Source organism: Lepeophtheirus salmonis, chromosome 11, assembly GCF_016086655.4.
Source record: "Lepeophtheirus salmonis chromosome 11, UVic_Lsal_1.4, whole genome shotgun sequence".
NCBI lineage: Eukaryota > Metazoa > Arthropoda > Copepoda > Siphonostomatoida > Caligidae > Lepeophtheirus > Lepeophtheirus salmonis.
The window spans coordinates 12,588,747-12,609,486 of record NC_052141.2 but is presented as its reverse complement, the minus strand read 5'-3'; the positions used below and the strand labels follow the sequence as shown (position 1 = coordinate 12,609,486).

The following is a 20,740-nucleotide window of genomic DNA, read 5'->3' as shown; positions in this document are numbered from 1 at the left end:
TAAGTGGTTCGGAGTCGAACCCTCAGCCTCCTCCTTAAGAATTAAAGACTTAAGAGGTTCCTTCTGAGATGAGATTAAGGACATCCTCCTGACATCCCTAAAGATGGTTTCCATAGATCTCAAGCATTGGTCTGAATAGAAAGCATGCCCACCGAAATAAGGGATAGAGCTTTCACAGAGCTCTTGAAATTTTCCCATTCTTTGAGCTTTATAGACATGGTTTTAAAAAGGTCTTCTTTATTTCCTCCACTATATACCTCCTCTAATAGGTCTTTAATGCTCGGAATAGATTCCAGCATCATCTAGATTTCGTCTGTTTGTTCATAGGCACCCATAAGAGGTCTAGAACATAAACGAACATTTCTATATAGAGCAGTGATAGTTGTTAACTGTGGCCCATTCTCCAGACGTCTGATTTCTGGATTGGCTAACGGGATGGCTAGATCCGAATCTACGGTATAGGATAGAGTGTAGAAGCATTGAATTGGACATTAGACAACTTCTCCTTTTCGAAAAAAATCTTTTCTTGAAAGTACAGAAGTGTTTCGGAAGAAAATACACACTTTTCCTCCTACTCACCAATCGAAGAAAAAAATTTCGTGAAGGGATTGATGACGACAGGGTCCTACAACTCTATTTGTGATGTCCCCTCCCCAGCAAGGACTTATCATCCAAAGGCTCTTTAACCACCGAGGGGGCTGGAGGTTTCCCCACAGGAACGGGTTCACACCAGATATTCTTGAGTTACTGGCCACATAAACGGCAAACTCATCAACTGAAACAAAAATGAGTCGTAAATGCAGCACGGAAATTAGAAAGCCAATTTGTCTTGTCCTCCTGCTTCGGACGATTTCTCACTCATTTTATATTTTCAATAATTAATTCAATTTTCATATGTGAACACTTCAAGGGTAGAAACAGAAATATAATGAGGATGCCAAAATAACACATGTCGTAGAAGTGAGGAGATTCAGGGTGACCAGACACTTATTGGTAAAGTTTTGAGGTCTGTTTCTAAAATAGCTTGGGTAGAACGGAATGACAAGTGTATAGCTACGCTATGACATAAAATAATAATTTATTACAAATCATTACTCTAACTATATGAATTGAGTGATGTCAATGGCTTAATTTATAGTACTTTTAATCAAATTATCTTAACACATTTCGGTATCTTATCTCAATTTTTGAAGATAAAAATTATTTTATTTAGCCTTTCAAAATATTAATGATGAATTTCCGGGATTATTCTTACTATATGTAATTCAATTCAAAAATCAATAAGGATTTATTCTTTAATACAATACTATTCATTCGTCAGTGGAGGCACTCAAGAAGTCCATTACTCGTAAAATGGCAAAACCGGATCCGGTCTCCCGGGCCTGCTAAAGCTTCCAGCGCCGTGTGACCGATATTATCAAGAGAGACAGATTTAATTATAAATATTTGAATTTCATTAAATAAAGCTTTCATATAATTAAAAAAATAAATAGTTAAACCCAATCTAATTCGTTTATTATAAGCCTTTAAATATTTTCTCAATTTATCTGGACCACTTTGTATATTTTAGTATTTACATCAAATCGAATGATAGAAAAATAATCATTTAACTTCATATCAGATCCTCACATAATACTAAAAAATACCTCAGGTGTTACAAATATTTCTTTTGAATATGAGACATAATCTTAGGAGTATCAATCAAAAATCTTAGGTGGTGAATTAAAAAAACACATGATGAATCACACCACTTTGAATTTAATTAAATAAAAAGTATTCACGTTTTTGTCTTTTTAAATTTTCCTTTATCCAGGATGATTTAAAGGGGGCTCTTTGAAAAAACCAAAGTATTACTACTGGCAATATCGTTTTATATAATTCTTAAACATGTAGTCCTAAGTTACAATATTTTGTATTATATCTGAAATAATATTACTAGATCAGTTTAAACTGTAATTCAGTATAGATTTTATTATGAATGTAACATAACAAAAATATTTAAAAAAACAAACATTACACGAATACATTAACAATTGGGGTCACAATTAGCATATCCATTTGCTTCCTTGGTTGAGTACAAGGAAGTGGCACACCATTTGACACCCCATTTTGAACATCAGTACATGAATCATAGGACACTCCAGAATAAATGAAGGGGAAAATGCAAGATTCTCCGTCCGTTGTTTTACAAGCTATTAAATAAAATTGAAATCAAATTACGATTAAACAATTGAATTTTATTTTATATGTTTATACCAGATTCTGGTTGAACTGTCGCTGGCTTGTTATCTATAAATACAAAAATGATTGTAAGTATGTTAAAATAGATTACATTTATATAATGTTATACCTTCGCAGCTTGGATCACAATTGGCATATGCATTTGCTTCCTTGGTTGAGTACAAGGATGTGGCACACCATTTGACACCCCCATTTAGAACATCAGTACATGAATCGTAAGATACTCCAGAATAAATGAAAGGGAAAATACAAGATTGTCCGTCAGTGGTTTTACAGGCTATGGAATGAAATAAATAGTAAACAGTTTTATTGGATTTAACATGTGTTTTTTACCAGAACCTGGTTGAACTGTTGTTGGGTTGTTATCTAAAAATGAAATATATTTGTAAGTATGCAGAAATATATCAAATTGTAATGTTTTATACCTTCACAACTTGGGTCACAATTGGCATATGCATTTGCTTCCTTAGTTGAGTACAAGGATGTGGCACACCATTTGACACCCCCATTTTGAACATCAGTACATGAATCGTAAGATACTCCAGAATAAATGAAAGGGAAAAGGCAAGATTGTCCGTCAGTGGTTTTACAGGCTATGGAATGAAATAAATAGTAAACAGTTTTATTGGATTTAACATATGTTTTTACCAGAACCTGGTTGAACTGTTGTTGGTTTGTTATCTAAAAATGAAATATATTTGTAAGTATGCAGAAATATATCAAATTGTAATATTTTATACTTTCACAACTTGGATCACAATTAGCATATGCATTTGCTTCCTTAGTTGAGTACAAGGAAGTGGCACACCATTTGACACCCCCATTTAGAACATCAGTACATGAATCGTAAGATACTCCAGAATAAATGAAAGGGAAAATGCAAGATTGTCCGTCAGTGGTTTTACAGGCTATGGAATGAAATAAATAGTATACATTTTTATTTGATTTAACATGTGTTTTTTACCAGAACCTGGTTGAACAGTTGTTGGCTTGTTATCTAAAAATGAAATATATTTGTAAGTATGCAGAAATATATCAAATTGTAATGTTTTATACCTTCACAACTTGGATCACAATTGGCATATGCATTTGCTTCCTTAGTTGAGTACAAGGAAGTGGCACACCATTTGACACCCCCATTTAGAACATCAGTACATGAATCGTAAGATACTCCAGAATAAATGAAAGGGAAAATGCAAGATTGTCCGTCAGTGGTTTTACAGGCTATGGAATGAAATAAATAGTATACATTTTTATTTGATTTAACATGTGTTTTTTTACCAGAACCTGGTTGAACAGTTGTTGGCTTGTTATCTAAAAATGAAATATATTTGTAAGTATGCAGAAATACATTAAATTGTAATGTTTTATACCTTCACAACTTGGATCACAATTGGCATATGCATTTGCTTCCTTAGTTGAGTACAAGGAAGTGGCACACCATTTGACACCCCCATTTTGAACATCAGTACATGAATCATAGGATACTCCAGAATAAATGAAGGGAAAAATGCAGGTCTGTCCATCGGTGGTTTTACATTCTGCATAATAAATGAAAACGCAATTAGCAAAATACTTTACTTTGAAAATTAAAATATCTTACTTGATGAAGGATCCGGTGTAGTTTTTGTAGCACCTAATTAAAAATTTAATTAATAAGTGTTGTATAAAAAAAACTTATTGTATTACTTTCACAACTTGATTGGCAATTGGCATATTCAAGTGCTTCTTTTGATGGGTATAGTGAAGTTGCACACCAATTTACTCCACCATTGTCGGCATCAGTACATGAGTTATACGATACACCAGAGTAAATAAAAGGGAAAACACATTTCTTGCCATCAGTTGTTCTACAAACTGAAGTAAAAAGTAAACAGTAAGTATAGATGAAATATTATTTTTGTTGTAACAAACCATCACAGCTTGCACCACAATTTGCATACTCAAGTGCCTCATTACTTGAGTACAATGAGGTGGCACACCATTTGACACCACCATTTCCAACAGTGGTACATGAATCATATGTTACTCCAGAATATATGAAAGGAAAAACGCAAGATTTTCCGTCAGTCGTTCTACAACCTGAAGCAAAATAATGGAAAATATTAAGAAAAATGTTAAATCTTACCAGCAGGATGAAATTACCTGTAGGTTCTAAGGTTGTTGGAGGAGCAGGGGTTGTTGTAGGAGCTGCAGAGGGTGTTGTAGGAGCTGCAGAGGTTGTTGTAGGAGATGGTGTAGTTGTTGTAGGAGCTGCTGTGGTTGTTGTAGGAGCCGCAGATGTTGTTGTAGGAGATGCTGTGGTTGTTGTCGGAGCTGCTTTGGTTGTTGTAGGAGCTGCTTTGGGTGTCGTTGGAGCCTCCGAGGTTGTTGTAGGAGCTGCTGTGGTTGTTGTAGGAGCTGCTGGGGTTGTCGTAGGAACCTCTGAGGTTGTTGTAGGAGCTGCTGTGGTTGTCGCCGGAGCGTCAGAGGTTGTTGTAGGAGCTACTGTGGTTGTTGTAGGAGCTGCTGTGGTTGTCGTTGGAGCCTCAGAGGTTGTTGTAGGAGATGATGTTGTGGTTGTTGGTGGAGCAATAGTTGTGGTTGGAGCATCAGTGGTTGTTGTAGGAGCTGATGTTGTGGTTGTTGCTTTGTTTAAGGTTGTCTTCGGGGGCCTTGTTGCTATCGTTGTCGTAGCAGTAGAGGTTGTTGTAGGAGCTGCTGTAGTTGTTGTAGGAGCCTCAGAGGTTGTTGTCGGAGCTGCCGTGGTTGTTGTCGGAGCTGCTGTGGTTGTTGTAGGAGCTACTGTGGTTGTTGTAGGAGCTGCTGTGGTTGTTGTAGGAGCCTCAGAGGTTGTTGTAGGAGCTGCCGTGGTTGTTGTAGGAGCTGCTGTGGTTGTTGTAGGAGCTATTGTGGTTGTTGTAGGAGCAGCTGTAGTTGTTGTAGGAGCTGCTGTAGATGTTGTAGGAGCTAATGTGGTTGTTGTAGGAGCTAATGTGGTTGTTGTAGGAGCTGCTGTAGTTGTTGTAGGAGCTACTGTGGTTGTTGTAGGAGCTGCTGTAGATGTTGTAGGAGCTAATGTGGTTGTTGTAGGAGCTAATGTGGTTGTTGTAGGAGCTGCTGTAGTTGTTGTAGGAGCTACTGTGGTTGTTGTAGGAGCTGCTGTAGTTGTTGTAGGAGCTAATGTGGTTGTTGTAGGAGCTGCTGTAGTTGTTGTAGGAGCTACTGTGGTTGTTGTAGGAGCTACTGTAGTTGTTGTAGGAGCCTCAGAGGTTGTTGTAGGAGCTGATGTTGTGGTTGTTTGTGGAGCAATAGTTGAGGTTGCTTTGCTTTGCGTTGTCTTAGGGGCCCTTGTTGCTATTGTTGTCGTCTCAGCTGTAGTGGAGGCTTTTCCCGGTTTTGTTGTCTTAAGAGATTGAGTAGCAGTGGTTTTAATTTGTGCTGAAATTAAATGTTACACTAATATTGATATAATCTTTTTTAAATAAGAGGATTTATTTATACTCAAATATCAATGGGCTACTTTTAGAGGGCTAAAATATAGCTTGGAATCTATGTTTATCCAAAGATGGCTTTATGCATATTTTGAATATTTAGTTTACATTAATAATAACAAAAATAAGATTACCTCATTTATGCCAAAATATATATTTAAAAAAAAAAATTGTTCTGAAATTCGAATATATCAATAAAAGGGTCATGCTAAAATGGTAAATATATATCATAATTTCCATAATTGCAAATTATATATAGCAAAAACAGGAACACAACCATGGGCATATACCTAGATCATTTCTAGTATTGCATCCTCGTAACAAACGCACCAGAATCATATAAGTATGCAGATATGTATGTAGTTTTCTTTTTTCTTTTGTAAATATATAAAGAAGAAAAATTTAGACTATATGGAAGGCATAGTAGCAGCAACATTTGATGGCTCACTACCTCATTCTCTGCGAAATGTCTGTCCTTAGTAATGTGTTGGAATACTAGCAACTCTGAGATAAATCACTTAAGTAATTACAGCTTCTTTAATTGATTAGCAGATGTGTAAAAAAAACGTGGAGTGGCCTGAACATATTTTATTTTCTAAGACTGTTATCATTGTCATTTAGCTCTTGAAGACAGAACATTTAAGTATGAAGTAATCACGTTTGTGTGCTCATGAAAGACAGAGACTAACAATGGGGGTTTGCCCAAGCGTTATAAGTCCTTTTTGGACTCGGAGTAGAATTAAGGACCCACATCGCAGTAATATTAGCCTACATTTCCTTGCTATATACAATGTGGGATTTCCGTTTATTTTCTTCCTCTCAAAACTAAATCTACTTCTTTAAATTTATGAACAATTATGCAAAGTCAACATTAAACATGTTCTAAATATATAAAGTGCTTCAAAATTGTAAAAACAGATACTAGATGACTTCTTCCAAAAAATACTTTGAGTACTTTCCGTTCTGTATTAAGATATATAAGCTACGATGACTAATCATCCAACAATATATGATTTTTTTAGTTATCATGTAGGACTCAAACATTATCAAAGAATACCATATCTTTGTTTCAAATAAATAATATTTAATAGTTGTATGCGTGTTTTATTCTAGTTTTCTGCCAGTCCTTTATCTAGTCCGGTCCAGTTCGAAGGACCAGCCCTTTGGACTGTTAATAATATAACGGATAAAAAAAAACCTCAAAAAAGTTTAGTAATAACATGAAAGACCGAACTTTATCAGTTTGAGGACTATTATGCAGGACTGAGCTGTACCAAACAGAGACTAAACTGGAAGGGACTGCAATCTTCAGTCCTATGTAAAGATCGACACATCACTATTTTATATATATCTGTTACTTAGATGTTACAGGTACTTATGATTGAGAAGGAAATACAAAAAGACCATAAAGGGATTTCGATGAGGAGTTCAGTATAATAAGGATGTAGCAGGATAAAATCTCAACTCTGCAGTAATGAACTATGATATTTCAAGGGTTTTGTTTGAACAAGAATAACTTTTGAATTATATTTATCTCAAAGAAGTTCAGTTTGAGCATAAATACAACAATTTTCATTTACAAAAGCGTACAAAATTATAGTTTAGATGCCTTGTTGATCTGTTTTTAATTTATATGGGTTGAGAATCTATTTGAGGTAAATAGAATTATATAAAACCTCCATTTTTACATTTTTATTTTTGAATTTAAAAAATAATATTCATTATTACAGGATTTTAAAGATCTAAGAAAATAATATAGATAAGTTTCTCCTTTAAAAAGAATACACTCAAATTGAGATTGCTCCTGAAATGGGCCTCTCGGAGAAACACATTGTTTTTTCTAAAAGAAACCCGTATTTTATATGCATGATTCAAATTAATTCCTTTGACGTAAAAATCAAAGTAAACCCATCAATATAATAAAAAATTAACCTTTAAACAACATTTTGACACGATTGGATTATCACGGTTCACATATTTGAAAAGAGCATAACATTTTGTAAAAAATAAACCATCTTTTATATGAAAAACTAAGTCAAACTGTAAAGATTGTAAAAATACTACAGAAATCGGAGTTGAAAATTCTCGAAAATGAAATTTGATTCGAAAAAACAAATCAAAGTGTCAATTAGAATGGAATATGTCATTTAAAAGAGGATTTTGTTTTTTGACTTGTGTTAGACATTTAAAACCAAGAATTGTAAATTCAAAAAATTATACAAAAGGATAAGGTGTTAACGTTTGGTGGTTTTTTTAAAGTTTCAAAACACTTCTCTTAGCAATTTAAAAAAAAACTTAATTAACAATAGTACTTACAACTTCCACTTTTGACATGGAGAGTCACCAACATGAAAAGAGAAATCAGTATGAAGAACCTCATTGTCGCTATCACAATATGGAACAAATATAATTTAATCAAACTTTTATATGGGATTTAGTTCTCTAATTTCGATATTCCATCACATCTGTTTATTTTGATCTATTTTTAAATGCCAATTAAGCCTCCGCTATACGAGTGACAATTCTGAATAAATTTGAATTATGTTTCGTCTTTTTTTTATCGAGATATTAATTAAATTAATTTTGTTCTGAGCAATAATATGAATCATTTTTAATTCAAGATTTCCAAATAATTGGGATGAGAGGCAGTCTTAACCATTAATTCTGAAATTTCATTTTATTTATATGACAGGTCTCAGGTGTTATTTTAGAGCCCGGGGTACCACTTTTGTTAGTTGGGATCTGACATGTTATAAAGAAAAATTTAAATAGTAAGTGATAAACAAACTCATTTTTGGTAGAGCTGGCTCCTGTATAATTGTAAAGTATACATCCCCACCCATGTTCAAAAAGTATCAACTCATGCACATCATTAGAAACAATCTAACCCTTTTTATAGAAAATGTCGGACATTTTAATTCCCACATGGTATTCTAAATACATACTAAAGGGTGAAAAAAACTTTTGTTCGAAATAGCCACCCTTTGCTCGGATTACATGGCGGAGATATATTAACACAAAGAAGATTATTTTGTATTGTTCCTATCTGACAGTTGTAAAATAAACTTGAGCATAAAACACGATCAAGGGATCCCTTTAACCCATAAAATCTATCAATATACCCTTCTGTTATTGTGATTCCTCCATTTTAGATGTTTTAATAATCCAATTTAATAGGAATAAAAACTTGCTTTTATGTTGACGAGTCACATGTGAGAACTCTTCAAAATAGATGTAGTGAAACTTACCGTGTCTTCACTTTCAATAATTAAAAAAATGAGGCAGAAATAATACCCTTGTAAAAGATATACTATTAATAAAACGAAAACAAAATCGGGATTTCCTTCACCTCCTTAAAAGGATACAATCTCTTAAATAAAAAGATCCTTGACCGAGTTATTCGTCTTCCTCATCGTCAATTCACGAGAAAAGAATATTTCATAGTATGTAGGATAAGAAATTCTTGAGTTAATTACATAGAATACATACAGCTAGTAAATATGGTGGGCGAGAAGTATTTGACGTGTGTGTATTGTTGCCTTTTCAGCGTATGCAATAAATAGTAAGGCGTGTGACTTGTTAAGGCACTACTTAAGAAGCAACAACGGAGAACGATGCGATGGTGAGTTGAAACAACGAAAGATGGTTTCAACAAACGCCTTTTGTAGTGAGCGTTCTTCCTTTTGAAGCTCTATTCTTTTCCTTCTTCGGGTAAAGCCTGGTCAAGAGGAGCAGTTACACCAACTTCGTGCAACAACATATCCTCCCTCACTCAACCATCAAACTTATTGTCAGAACGATTACTTATACTATGGATGATTCGTGAAGGAACACCAGTTAAAAACCCTAGCAGATAGGAAGATTTTTTTTGTACATAGTCATTTCTAATATTAAAAACACACCAAAATGCCTAATACCTCCACCTTCATTGACTATAAGAAAAATATTTACAAGAGTCCTTCAGTTTCCTTGATGTATATAACGCAGAAATAACTTATCTCAATCACAATTCCATTTATAAGGTGGAGTTTGTAATCTATATGGACACATGGTATAATTTTGTCTGTATTGCTAATACATATTCTATTCTGCTAATAAGTATATTTATTTATGTATAAAAATGTCTCATTTATTTTTGTATATGTATAGTGTCACTAATATTTGTTAAATTTATTTATTTTATTTTATATTAAGAAGTTCTATATCGTGTCATTTGTTCTTTTAAATTTTCCTGGTTCTCTGCTTATGACTTCTAGTTATAATTAATATCATTTTTTTTTTTTTAGTTGTATTTTTTTAAAATTTACCCTATTAAACGTAATGATATTACAATTACGTTATAATACTTAAATAAATTATCGTAACAATGTTCACTATTTCAATGTAACGATAAATACGTCATAGTTCGTAATAATTAATATTTCTAAATGATACTTAGCTTCGTACATATTTAAATCAAGTAAATAATAATTATATTTGAAATATTGAAATTCCCTACTCATCGTGAATGGATCTCTTCCATGTTTCAATCTTTTTATCTCCTTTGCAAGAAAGAAGTCGAACCTCCTCTGTTGAGATGGATGATTAAATTAGAAGTATCTTTCTTCAATTTCCTCTATCTGGCTTTGATCCTGTCTGATGGAAAACATATCTGAAGAGTTTTCGTATTTTCTTCTCATCAAAAATACAGACACTGATTTTTGCAGTTGTAATTTAAGTTTGATTTACGAACAACTAAGAACAACTGCCTGAATGGTATCAGAGGGGTAACTAGTTTCAAATTGTATGTAAGGTGTTTGTCCAACATCCGTTTCTTCAGTTCAACAATTGGAAATGCTCCATGGTTTCGATACTGTAGATGTGGAATTTATTTTAAGATAATTTTAAGCCTTTTATGTGTATTTGAAGTATGATATGAGGAAGACAGATTTTATTTCTATTAATGATTTATTTCTGAGTAAAAATGTACATATATAAAAGTTAGGCAAAAAGGATCTTCTAAGGGAGTCTGGTTGGCGGTAGCTGACTTTGCTGAGGTAGCGACGTCACTGTTGCGGCATTTCAGATAATTTCATTGAAGTTATCTGCACTAATTTGGATCTGGTAAGGAAGAAAAGTCATTCTTTCGAAGTTCAAAGCGTGTGTGTGCCGTGTCCTGCTGTTCCAATCCAAGGGATGCCCATTATTTTGCATTTCCTCCGAAAAATTTGATGCAACAGCGTCTTTGAATCTCAGTCTGAAGAAGAAAAGATCCAATTAACATTAATAATGCCAAGATTTGTGATAGGCATTTTACATCCAATGATTTCGATCGGAATTTACAGGCTGAGCTTCTTTACTTAAAGCCCAGGAATAAATTAAAATGTGATGTTATCGCATAACTCCTTATTCCCTATGATTCTCCCAGTTCAGATGAACCCAAATCCTCCAGAGATATTTTTAAGGAAACTCGCGAAAGGAAAGAGCTGGTGTAACAACTATTGGAAGAAAGTAAGGTCTTGGAAACGAAAATGGACTTGGACATAATGTCCAAAGCATTTTTATTCATCTATAGGCACAACAATGAATCTCAGTATAGAATCATTCAAATAGTTAATGATTCAATGTTAGTAGATGATACAGCAAAAAAAAAAAAAAAAACTTTCTTGTGGTTGTGGTATGCATTTGGAAGAAAATAAACATATGTCTTCTTTGAACGAAATGGAGTGGTTAGTTTCATCCATGAATGTAATGAGGGAATTTTAATCTCCATTCGTTCAAAAAATTATTATTTCAATGTATCTAGGATAATGAAATGAAATTCATTTTAACCACTCATCTAAATCAAGATTGTCTGGGGAATGTATTCTTAAGGACTCGTGCCCTCAAAGGAAACAATACTTATCCATCCCCCCTTTAAGCTCTCAGAAGACTCAAAGTAATTTTAATTAAGAAAACAATCATGAACTTTTCTTAAGAAATCCAGCCGTTGAACAGGATTTAAATGATGAGGACGATGGCAAAATAGTTACTTATTCAATCAAGAGTCACTTCTTTTCGTCAAATATCCAAATAAATGAGCATGATGAAGATGCAATTAAATCATAGGAAACTTACGAAGATTCTGGACATCTTGAAGCTCTTGAAGCCGAAAAAGTAATTAGAGCAGATACAGAAGAATCATCTGAAGTTTTCAATGAGTGTTAAGATCAGGGTCTGGCTTATATTGCAGGAAATTTGGCAAACAAATTTAAAGACAATTAGCCAAATCTTGGAAAAAAGACATGTGACTTCGGATTTTATGAAGACACGTCTAGCCCTAGGATTGAATTGGTCTCCAAAGGAGGCCATACAATCCCCTCGTGTGAGTTTTTAAAATTTTTTCATTGTTTGGAAAATACTTTCAATGCTTTTTGTCGTTCCGAGCAGTTTCAGAGCAGTTCCTTGCTGCCTCATCTTTATATAAAATCACCTTTACTTTAGTATTCCTTGTTTAGAACGCTCCTTGAATAGTAGGAGCGAGCCAGAGATGGAATAGGTGAAATATTCAAGTATCAAGGTCTTGTCCTATTTATCCTTTTTTTTTTCCTCCCATCTTCTTTCTTTTACTTATATTAAATAAAAATGTATGCACTTTAAAAAAAATATATATTTTTAAGACTTTAAATTAATAGTTTTTTTATTATAAAATATTACAATAACTTCTGTTTAATCTACATTAAGTATAAATGACATGAGTTTGATTTCTCCATTTTAAGTAATGAATGGGATTCCCCGCAACACTTCGTTACATCTGTGCACGCCTCCTCCGAGTTTTTTTCTCTCCATAAATCGTCATTTTGTGACATACCTACTTTATTTGCTCTATTTTTGGGTAAGGTATTATATATAATTGAGACTTACATTTAAATTTTCATTGTCAACTCCAATCCAAGGTAATTTATTTACTGAAGCTCCAAAACACTATGAATTCAAGCCTTTATATATTTGGTAAGTTGCCCACCAATAATTACTTTATACACCTAGAGAGATACAATTGTTTTTAAGGCCCGGTGGCATACACAGCTTGATGAATGGGCCTAGGAAGCTGTAGATGATTTAATATTGCAATGTTAAATTCAAATCTTTCGTCTTGAACTATAACTCCCAGTTGCAAGCCTTTGAGTAAATAAATATAGTCGATTTTATGGATTCATCTTCGAGTTAGTTTGATTTAGTTACTTATTGCTGGGCCTCAGGGAAAGCCAGTTAAAAAAAAAGGCTAAAAAAGTTTTGCATTAATGTCTCTAACAATAAATTATAAATACAGAACCCACCTGTCTGGAGATGTTAATACTATAGACAAACTAGGACCAATTTGGGTATATCATTGATGAACTTACATGAGGAATTAAAAACCTTTTGAAAAAATCAGTTAAGGAATTAAAACTAATCAGAGGCTTCTCCAAAAAATCTAGCCAGAAAATAAAAAAAATCAAATCCAATTGGACCTGACAATGAAAGACCAACCAGATCCTAGTTTTATGGGCGTAACTTGGCCCAACTATAATTTTGGAAAAATTAACCTCGGCCCAAAAGTGGGGTTAGGTTTTTGTCACTTTTTTTCTTCGCACACATTATGGCACCCCTGAATGAACGACACACATATAATTTGCCTATATTGTATATGCCAATAGTCAACCTTTCCATTAAATAAGGTAACTCAGAAAAAATCTGTACTATAGATTTTTCCAAAAAATTTAATATTTAAAGTTTTTTTTGAACTTCTTTAAAAAAGAGATTTAGTTTGGTATATTAAAAATCATAAAGTTCTCAGACTGGTCTATAATTTTTGTAGTCGGAAGCCCAACATTAGTTGAGATAGACAATAAAGATCGCATTGTAGATTGTAAGAATAAAATAGAAATCTAGCGTGCACAGAAAATTCCTAAATACACCAAGCAGCCTAAAAACCACTGACGACACTTCAAAAAACATTAAGGCCCTTCCATCATTTCAAAATCAACCTTTTTTTTTAGCCTATTTGGTGTCTTTTTCGTATATTTTATCAAATCATAGGCCTGTTGTTTATTTTGATTTATTGGGAGGGGGCATAAATGATTTTTGAAGTGTTGGTTGTGTTTTTTAAACTGTTTGGTGTATTTAACAATTTTTCCCATGTTTTGGGCTGTGTTATTGGGGGTTTTTAAAAAAAAAAAAAAAAAGTAAATGACGGGAAATTTTTCCATTGGCAATTTTTCTCACTTTAATTTTCTCCAGAGCAATTTCCCCCAATGGCTCATGTTTCAAAATGAATTTCCCCACTAGCCACTTTCTCCGGGTCAATTTTCCTAGAATCGAAAGCCAGATAGAGTAATACTTCATAAAAATGTACTATTCACATTTTAAAAGATCTTGACTTTTTGTCAAAAAGAGATGAACATACCTCAAGTAAGAAATATCAGTCTAATATACAAATTTATATACTTCATAATCAAATAAAAAATGTGATTAGATATGTCTCGTTCGCAATGCTTCAGTTGAGTAGAATTTCCCTTCATCATCGGAATGAATGCAACAGCTATTTCCATTCTTGGAACTCTTCTAAGCACTGCTTTTCCTGTAATCCCAAATTGTCAAGATATATCATACTATCGAGTCCCACGAAAAATAGTGTATCCGGAGATTGATGAAGGAAGTGGATTCGTCTTATCGTCAACTGATAAGAAAATTAATTATTAAAAACCAAATATATTATAAAAACTTGTTCAGGGGGGACGTTGATGCTCTTTAGAGCGTGAAAGGAACAACAGTGGTTAAGCAAGCAACTTTTTTCCAAATCATAATTTAGGTTTTTTTGCTAATGATATACATCAGTGTTTTCTATATATATGTACTTTACATCCCGTGTTGAACTTTGCTTGATCAATATAGAGCAAGAAAAGGACTTTCATCTATCAATTTGGATATAGTGAAGGTATTAGATGAAGATTGCAATAAACGAATTGAGTTTGAATTGAGTTTTTTTTTATATAAGTAGATACATGTATCAAATCTTTATTTTGAGTCAAAAACAAAAATAGATAATCATGCTCCAAGTGCAAGTCATGTTTGACTCCACTTGGATTATAATTCTAGTCAAGTTTATATTCTGACTAGAGTATTACTACTTTGAATTGATGAAGGATTAAGCTCAAATATATTGGTTTTGCTCACTCATGACGACCAGGTGAAGTAATTTTTATTTTAGTTTGTTTATGAACAAATAATGATTCAACCGGAATGTCAAAAATAATAACTAAACCTTTCAATATTAAGGAGAAAGTGAACATTAATTAACATTCCACGTTTTGCTACCCAACTTTGTAGAAAAACTAATTCATCAACATATAATTTATTACTTAACAATAGAATTTCAACAAAATTAATAATATAAGTTTGAGGGCCTCGGCGTTTAGATGAAAACACTACCCTTGACATCCAACCAAAAGGCGTAGTCAAGGAGGTTGACATCAGAGCTGTACTGGAGGAAAGATATATTTGTGCCAATAGGGAAAGTTTTTGGCCAAACATTTTTCTGTGCTTTTTTGAGGTATGTGCAGGCGCACTATCCTGCTGGAAAACTTTATTTCTATTAGGATAGATAGCCTGCACCCACGGCAAAAGTTCCTTTGAGATTGACCGTGTCCATCTTTATTTATTAGGTTATAGGAATTAAACCTGTAAATAAAATAGAATTACGTTAAATCCTGAGAAGTTTATATTTGTAAAAGAAAAACTAAGATTTTGAGGTAATATAATAAGGATCAGTGGTACAATACCTGATCTAGCGAAGATGCCTACAATTCAAAAGTTTCCTACTCAAAAAAAAAAAAGACAAAATTGAGAGGATTGGTAAATCCGTTGGGAGAATTCTCACGGAGATAACTAGTATACTTCAAGAAAAGGAGGGCGAGGATTTGCCTTATTACAAATGCAGCAAGACAATTTTTGAAAACTAATTCAATGTGTGTCTCGTTTTATTGCGGAGATGGAATGCAGATATGCAATGGTGGAACTGGAATTATTAGGAATTGTGTGGGCAGTGAAGAAATGTCAAATATATTTACAAGGAATGTACATATTTAAACTATCAACGGATCCTCGTTCTTTGATTCATATTCTTAATGAGTTTACATTAGATAAAATAGAAAATTGTCATTTCCTCTTTCTTTGTACTAAGTTAATGAGTTATACAGATGACACAGATTGGAAAAAAGGTCAGGATCCTGCAATTCCTGACGCATTATCGCGTGCTCCTGTCTACTATCGTTCAGAAGAGGATCGTATTGCTGTGGCAAGCTTAAGAAAAGTCCGTAGAATAGCCATTAAGACATGAATATCAATCATTGACAATAGGAAATGTGAGAAAACTAGCGACATCATGATAAATAAATTGAAGGAATTTGCTCAAGAAGATAAAGAATATAAGAAATTAATGGTTGCTATATCAGAGTATTTTACACTATCATCAAAATCAGGGACATTCAAACAATATATTTGGAACCTTCGAGACAGAATATGGAGAAAGGATGGTTTAGTTATATAAATGAATACATAATTATTATACCCATGAAAGCAAGAAAGGAAATTTTAGATGGGGTTCACTATGCACATCAGGGAATTGATACAAAAATTGCGACCATGTCGACAAGCAGTTTATTAACCGGAAATAAATTCGAATATAAAACATTGTCTAGTCAAGGTCCAGTGTCGATACGAGAATACGTTCGACTAACAAGAATTTTTGATGAGGTCTCATTTGATCATTTTGAATATGCTGAAAAAAAATAAAATATTTAGAATATGTTGATAGACGGAAATTCAAATGTGGACCATAATACCTTACTTATGTTGTATATCAATGCAAATTTTTTATTTATTTATTTGTATACTTCTTTATTTGCGTGTATGTATACATATAATGTGGATGACCTTTAAAAAAAATAAAAAAAATGTGGAGATCATTAGAACATTACAAGTAGTAGTAAGTGCACTCAAAAGTATGTTCGTAACCAATGAGATTCATAATAAGATTGCAACAGATTGTGGACTGCAATTTATGTTAAATGAGTTCAAGTCGTTTTTATTGACACGGGATATTTGACACCAAATGTCATCACAATTTGGCGTTGGAAATTAAGTTAGAGTTCAGAATCATATTACAAAAGATAGGATAGAACTGGATTGATTATAGAGAAGAAACCATACATAAAATATATAATTATAATGTCGAATGGAAGTGTTCTAATTCGACATTGACGACATTTAAGATTGGTCAGAAGATAACTTAATTCACTGTTATTTATTCGTTTTATTGTAATATGTGTATTAATTTATATTGAATCATTATCTTATCCCTGGAAAGGAGATGTGTGGTATTTGAGTTATATGCAATGATCCGGTATCTTTTAGCTGGCCTCTTCATTTGTAATTGGTAGCATAAATAATAAATCTTATTCCTTAGTATTTGTCATTATTATTTAATTCCTGTGTAGTGAACATCCTTTCTGAAATAGATTCAATTATATTCAAAACTTATTTGGACGTTCGTGTGGGCTCATAAAAGACGAAGTGTATCCCTGAAGATTTGTTGCGGAGTTATAAATTTAAGTCCATGTTCGACACAGCGTAGAATTGGGGATCGGGATTGGAGTAATTCTTGCAAATGTCCTTTTTATTTCCTTTTCTCCTTCCTCTCTTGTCAGGGCTAATTGCAGCTCATCGAATGAAACGTCATGAGTATTATTATTTCTCTCCTTCAAAAGATTCTTCAAATTGTCAGGGTTACCATGTTGATTTTAGTTTCTTTTTTTAACATGCCCATTCTACACTGGATGATCAGATATATATTTATGTAATGTAGTAGAGACGTCATGGAATGTAGAACGTGTATGTATTAATAATGATTCACTCGGTTATGATGCAGCATCCAAGACAATTTGAGGAATAGTTTTGAGTTGAGTAAGTTTGCTGTCATAACTTTTCACTAAATTATTTGGAAACCTCTTTGAAAAGGGAGGGAATGAAAATAATGAAGCACATCGTCAAAAATTTCTCCAAAGATTAAAAAAAACAAAAAAAAAACGGACAACCAAGAAAAGATTTTGGTTTCAAAGACATAAAAATAGGGGACCCCCCCCCCACCCCATCATTTGCAAAATATATTATGCGCTAATGTTATTTCATATTGTTTTAGAAATAAATATTCCTGCAGTATTAAAAAATATGGAGTTTAATATGGACATCAAACTAGCAGAAAGCTTCTAATATTTTCATTATGACTAATAAGTACAATCAAATAATAAAAGTCTTTAAATTGATTCATAAAGGGCTTTGGCACAAAAATTATATTTTATGATCATTATCGCTTACTTAATGACGACTGCCTTTTTAGAAAAATGTGTAAATGTTCTAATTTTATTTGAAAATACGTGTACAGGGTGTCCACGATAAATTGGAACTACTTTTAAACTTCATCCAGATCCATTATGTGGATATTTGGGGTGAAATCGTACTAATATAAAAGGTTGGGTGAACAATACACTATAACTTCCACCACAATTGTTTTGACAACAAACAATAGTCATCATGGAACAAGGAAGGAGAGACGACATCCTCGAATTGGCTTGCAAGGGACACAAGCCTCTGCTATCTACAAGCTTCTGAACTACCCCAAGACCACGGTGTACCGGATCTTCAATGCCTGGGAGGTTGAGGGGAAGGTCTACCGCAAGGCCCACAACATGAGAAGTGACGATAAGGTACTGTGAAGTCTTTGAGGAGTTCGTCATCCCCTGGATGAAGGATACGGCCACTGGGAGGGAGTTCATATTCCGACAAGACTCAGCGCCCGCACACATCGTCATAAGGACCACTAACCTCTTCAACTCCCAGGACATCACTTTCTGAGATCGCAACACCTGGCCCTCCAATTCTCCCGACCTCAATCTGTGTGATTACTACTGGTAGGGGAAGTTGGAGAGGTCAGCCACAAGAGCATCGTGGCCCTGAAGAGATCCATTATGAGGGAGTGGAATGCTGTCGATTCCGCGGAAGTCATCAAGGCATGCAAATCCTTTAGGGGTAGGATGGAGAAGATGGTGGCTACTGAGGGAGGACATGTTGTATAAATTTATTGTTTAATATCCTGTCTAACTTTTTCATATTAACAAATACACTCCAAATTCCAGTTTATCAAGCCGGTTGAATTTTAAGATAGTTCCAATGTATCGTGGACACCCTGTATATCGGATTTATATTTAACTATATAACTAATACTCTTAAATTAATCCTTCCAATTTGTTAATTCAGAATACAGATATAGTGAGGTCAATTACTTTTGAAAGGATATCACTGATCGTTAATACATATTAAAAGTATAATGAAAAATAAAACGTACACATATTATAATTGGACTGACGTCATCAGCCATGTGATATTAGGTATAAGTGAGTCTATTGATAATAATTAAGCTACAATATATATCTTTTCTAGATTAATAATCCAAAACCTTGTCAAGCAATTGTATAAAACAAAGGCAACGTTTGTAGAAAGGCTGGGGGCAGGCCCCCCTAGCTTGTTAGATTTATTTTATGAACTTGTATAATTTCTACGACCAATCAGAAGCACAAAACAAGACTACAAAAAGACTAATTTCCACCAAAACTTCTTGTTTTGTGTTCCTTGTTGGGCGTTCTCAATATAAAACGTATGAAAAATGTACTAGGGTGGACGGTAAAAGTTTCCGACCTAAGGAAGATACAAAATATTTATTTTTCAATATAGTTTCTTGTTAGCTTTACACCCTTCTTCCAGGATTCTCCAATCTAAGTTACCCGTCCAAAAGTACTCTGGGTTTTTTATGCTAACTAATTGTTCAGAATATTCTTTTTGTTTTTGGCCCAATTGATGCGAGTTGGATTGACTTAGACGCGTTAAATTTACATATAACAAGCCTTTATATGTCTGCTATTGTGTGAATCTATTTGTTGGTTACATTATCTTTTTTTTTTCTTGTTATTTTAGAAATTTATATATATATATAAGCAAAAAATAGAATATGACTATAATAAAGTCCAGGGCAATTACTTAAAGATACATAAAAACATTATAGTTTAAATTTAGTGCCCCGAGTTGAACCACATCTACTATAATTATACATGCAGAACAGATTCATCAAATGAAATATAATCTGCAAATTAAATGTAATACTTTCAATACTATGACTAGGTTTTCCTAAAATTCTTGATTATTCTGTTAAAAACTCTTCCCTTGTTGGAGACGGACTAAACTTGATGATTTCTGTTGCTGCGGTCCATGTATCCGTTCCTATGTTTGGGATTTTCAGATGCAGCCAAAATTATACCCCTCACTTATTCCTCAACAATCAGTTCAAATGATGTCACAGCCTACTCGAAATAAGAGCTTTTGAGTTTAGCAGAGCAAAGTCAATTGCTTTGGTTTCAGATGAAGGTCCTTTTTTTCTCTGCAAAAGTCCAAACAGCACAATCGATTCCTGAAGTTTTTCATCTCAACAATTAAAACAGTATAAATTGACAGCTCACTACCGGATTTTGTCCATTTTGATAAAAAAACTCACATTAACTCATTCAAACAATGGTTGAAGCTTTGGTGAGTAACTAGATAGATGTGACTAGCTTTTATTTAAGAGTCCTGCCATCTTTACTTTGAGGTCGGATACTTTTCAGAGACCCTCGTACAAATGATATAAGGAGCCCCACCAAAAAAGGCCTAGTGACGCCACTTGTCACTACGTTCTTTCAGCTGTTCAGCATAACTTCATAACTCAAACGACTGTTACATAACATTTGCATGTCCAAAATGGCTGACATTTTGGTGAGTAACTCTACTGATGTAATAACCAGATTTTGCCCATGTAAACCTAATAAAGTACAATATTTTACCATTTTGAGCAAATAGATTCTTACCAATCATATTTTGATCAGAATTGTTTAGTCTGGAATATGCTAACTCAGACAAAAGACAACATCCTTCTTTATCATTAA

At 33.5% G+C, this 20,740-nt stretch overlaps 1 protein-coding gene across 5 annotated transcripts; it reads right to left on the bottom strand.

The window, feature by feature from the left end:
• Positions 1-1,944: 1,944 nt before the first annotated feature.
• Positions 1,945-8,129, bottom strand: LOC121126095 (uncharacterized). Of its 5 annotated transcripts, XM_040721396.2 has the most exons (16): positions 8,031-8,129; positions 4,387-5,661; positions 4,156-4,323; positions 3,931-4,098; positions 3,845-3,877; positions 3,615-3,782; positions 3,523-3,555; positions 3,298-3,465; positions 3,206-3,238; positions 2,982-3,149; positions 2,890-2,922; positions 2,667-2,834; positions 2,575-2,607; positions 2,351-2,518; positions 2,257-2,289; positions 1,945-2,192 (listed from the first exon to the last, which is right to left on the bottom strand). In XM_040721396.2, exons 1-16 carry the CDS (start codon positions 8,092-8,094, stop codon positions 2,014-2,016), a joined length of 2,892 nt encoding a protein of 963 aa, XP_040577330.1. In that variant the 5' UTR covers positions 8,095-8,129; the 3' UTR covers positions 1,945-2,013. The 5 variants fall into 5 exon arrangements, with proteins under 5 accessions (XP_040577330.1, XP_071747680.1, XP_040577333.1 ...); XM_071891579.1 differs by having other exon boundaries at positions 4,156-5,661; XM_040721399.2 differs by lacking the exons at positions 2,575-2,607; positions 2,667-2,834.
• Positions 8,130-20,740: the final 12,611 nt, after the last annotated feature.

Excerpts from the sequence above, each read along its gene's own strand:
- LOC121126095 (XM_071891579.1), bottom strand. The coding sequence starts at position 8,094 with ATGAGGTTCTTCATACTGATTTCTCTTTTCATGTTGGTGACTCTCCAT. Across the intron at positions 4,099-4,155 it reads TTGTGGTGCAAGCTGTGATG|TTTGTAGAACAACTGATGGC; the intron begins GTTTGTTACAAC and ends TTTTTACTTCAG. Across the intron at positions 3,556-3,614 it reads TTGTGATCCAAGTTGTGAAG|ATAACAAGCCAACAACTGTT; the intron begins GTATAAAACATT and ends TTTCATTTTTAG.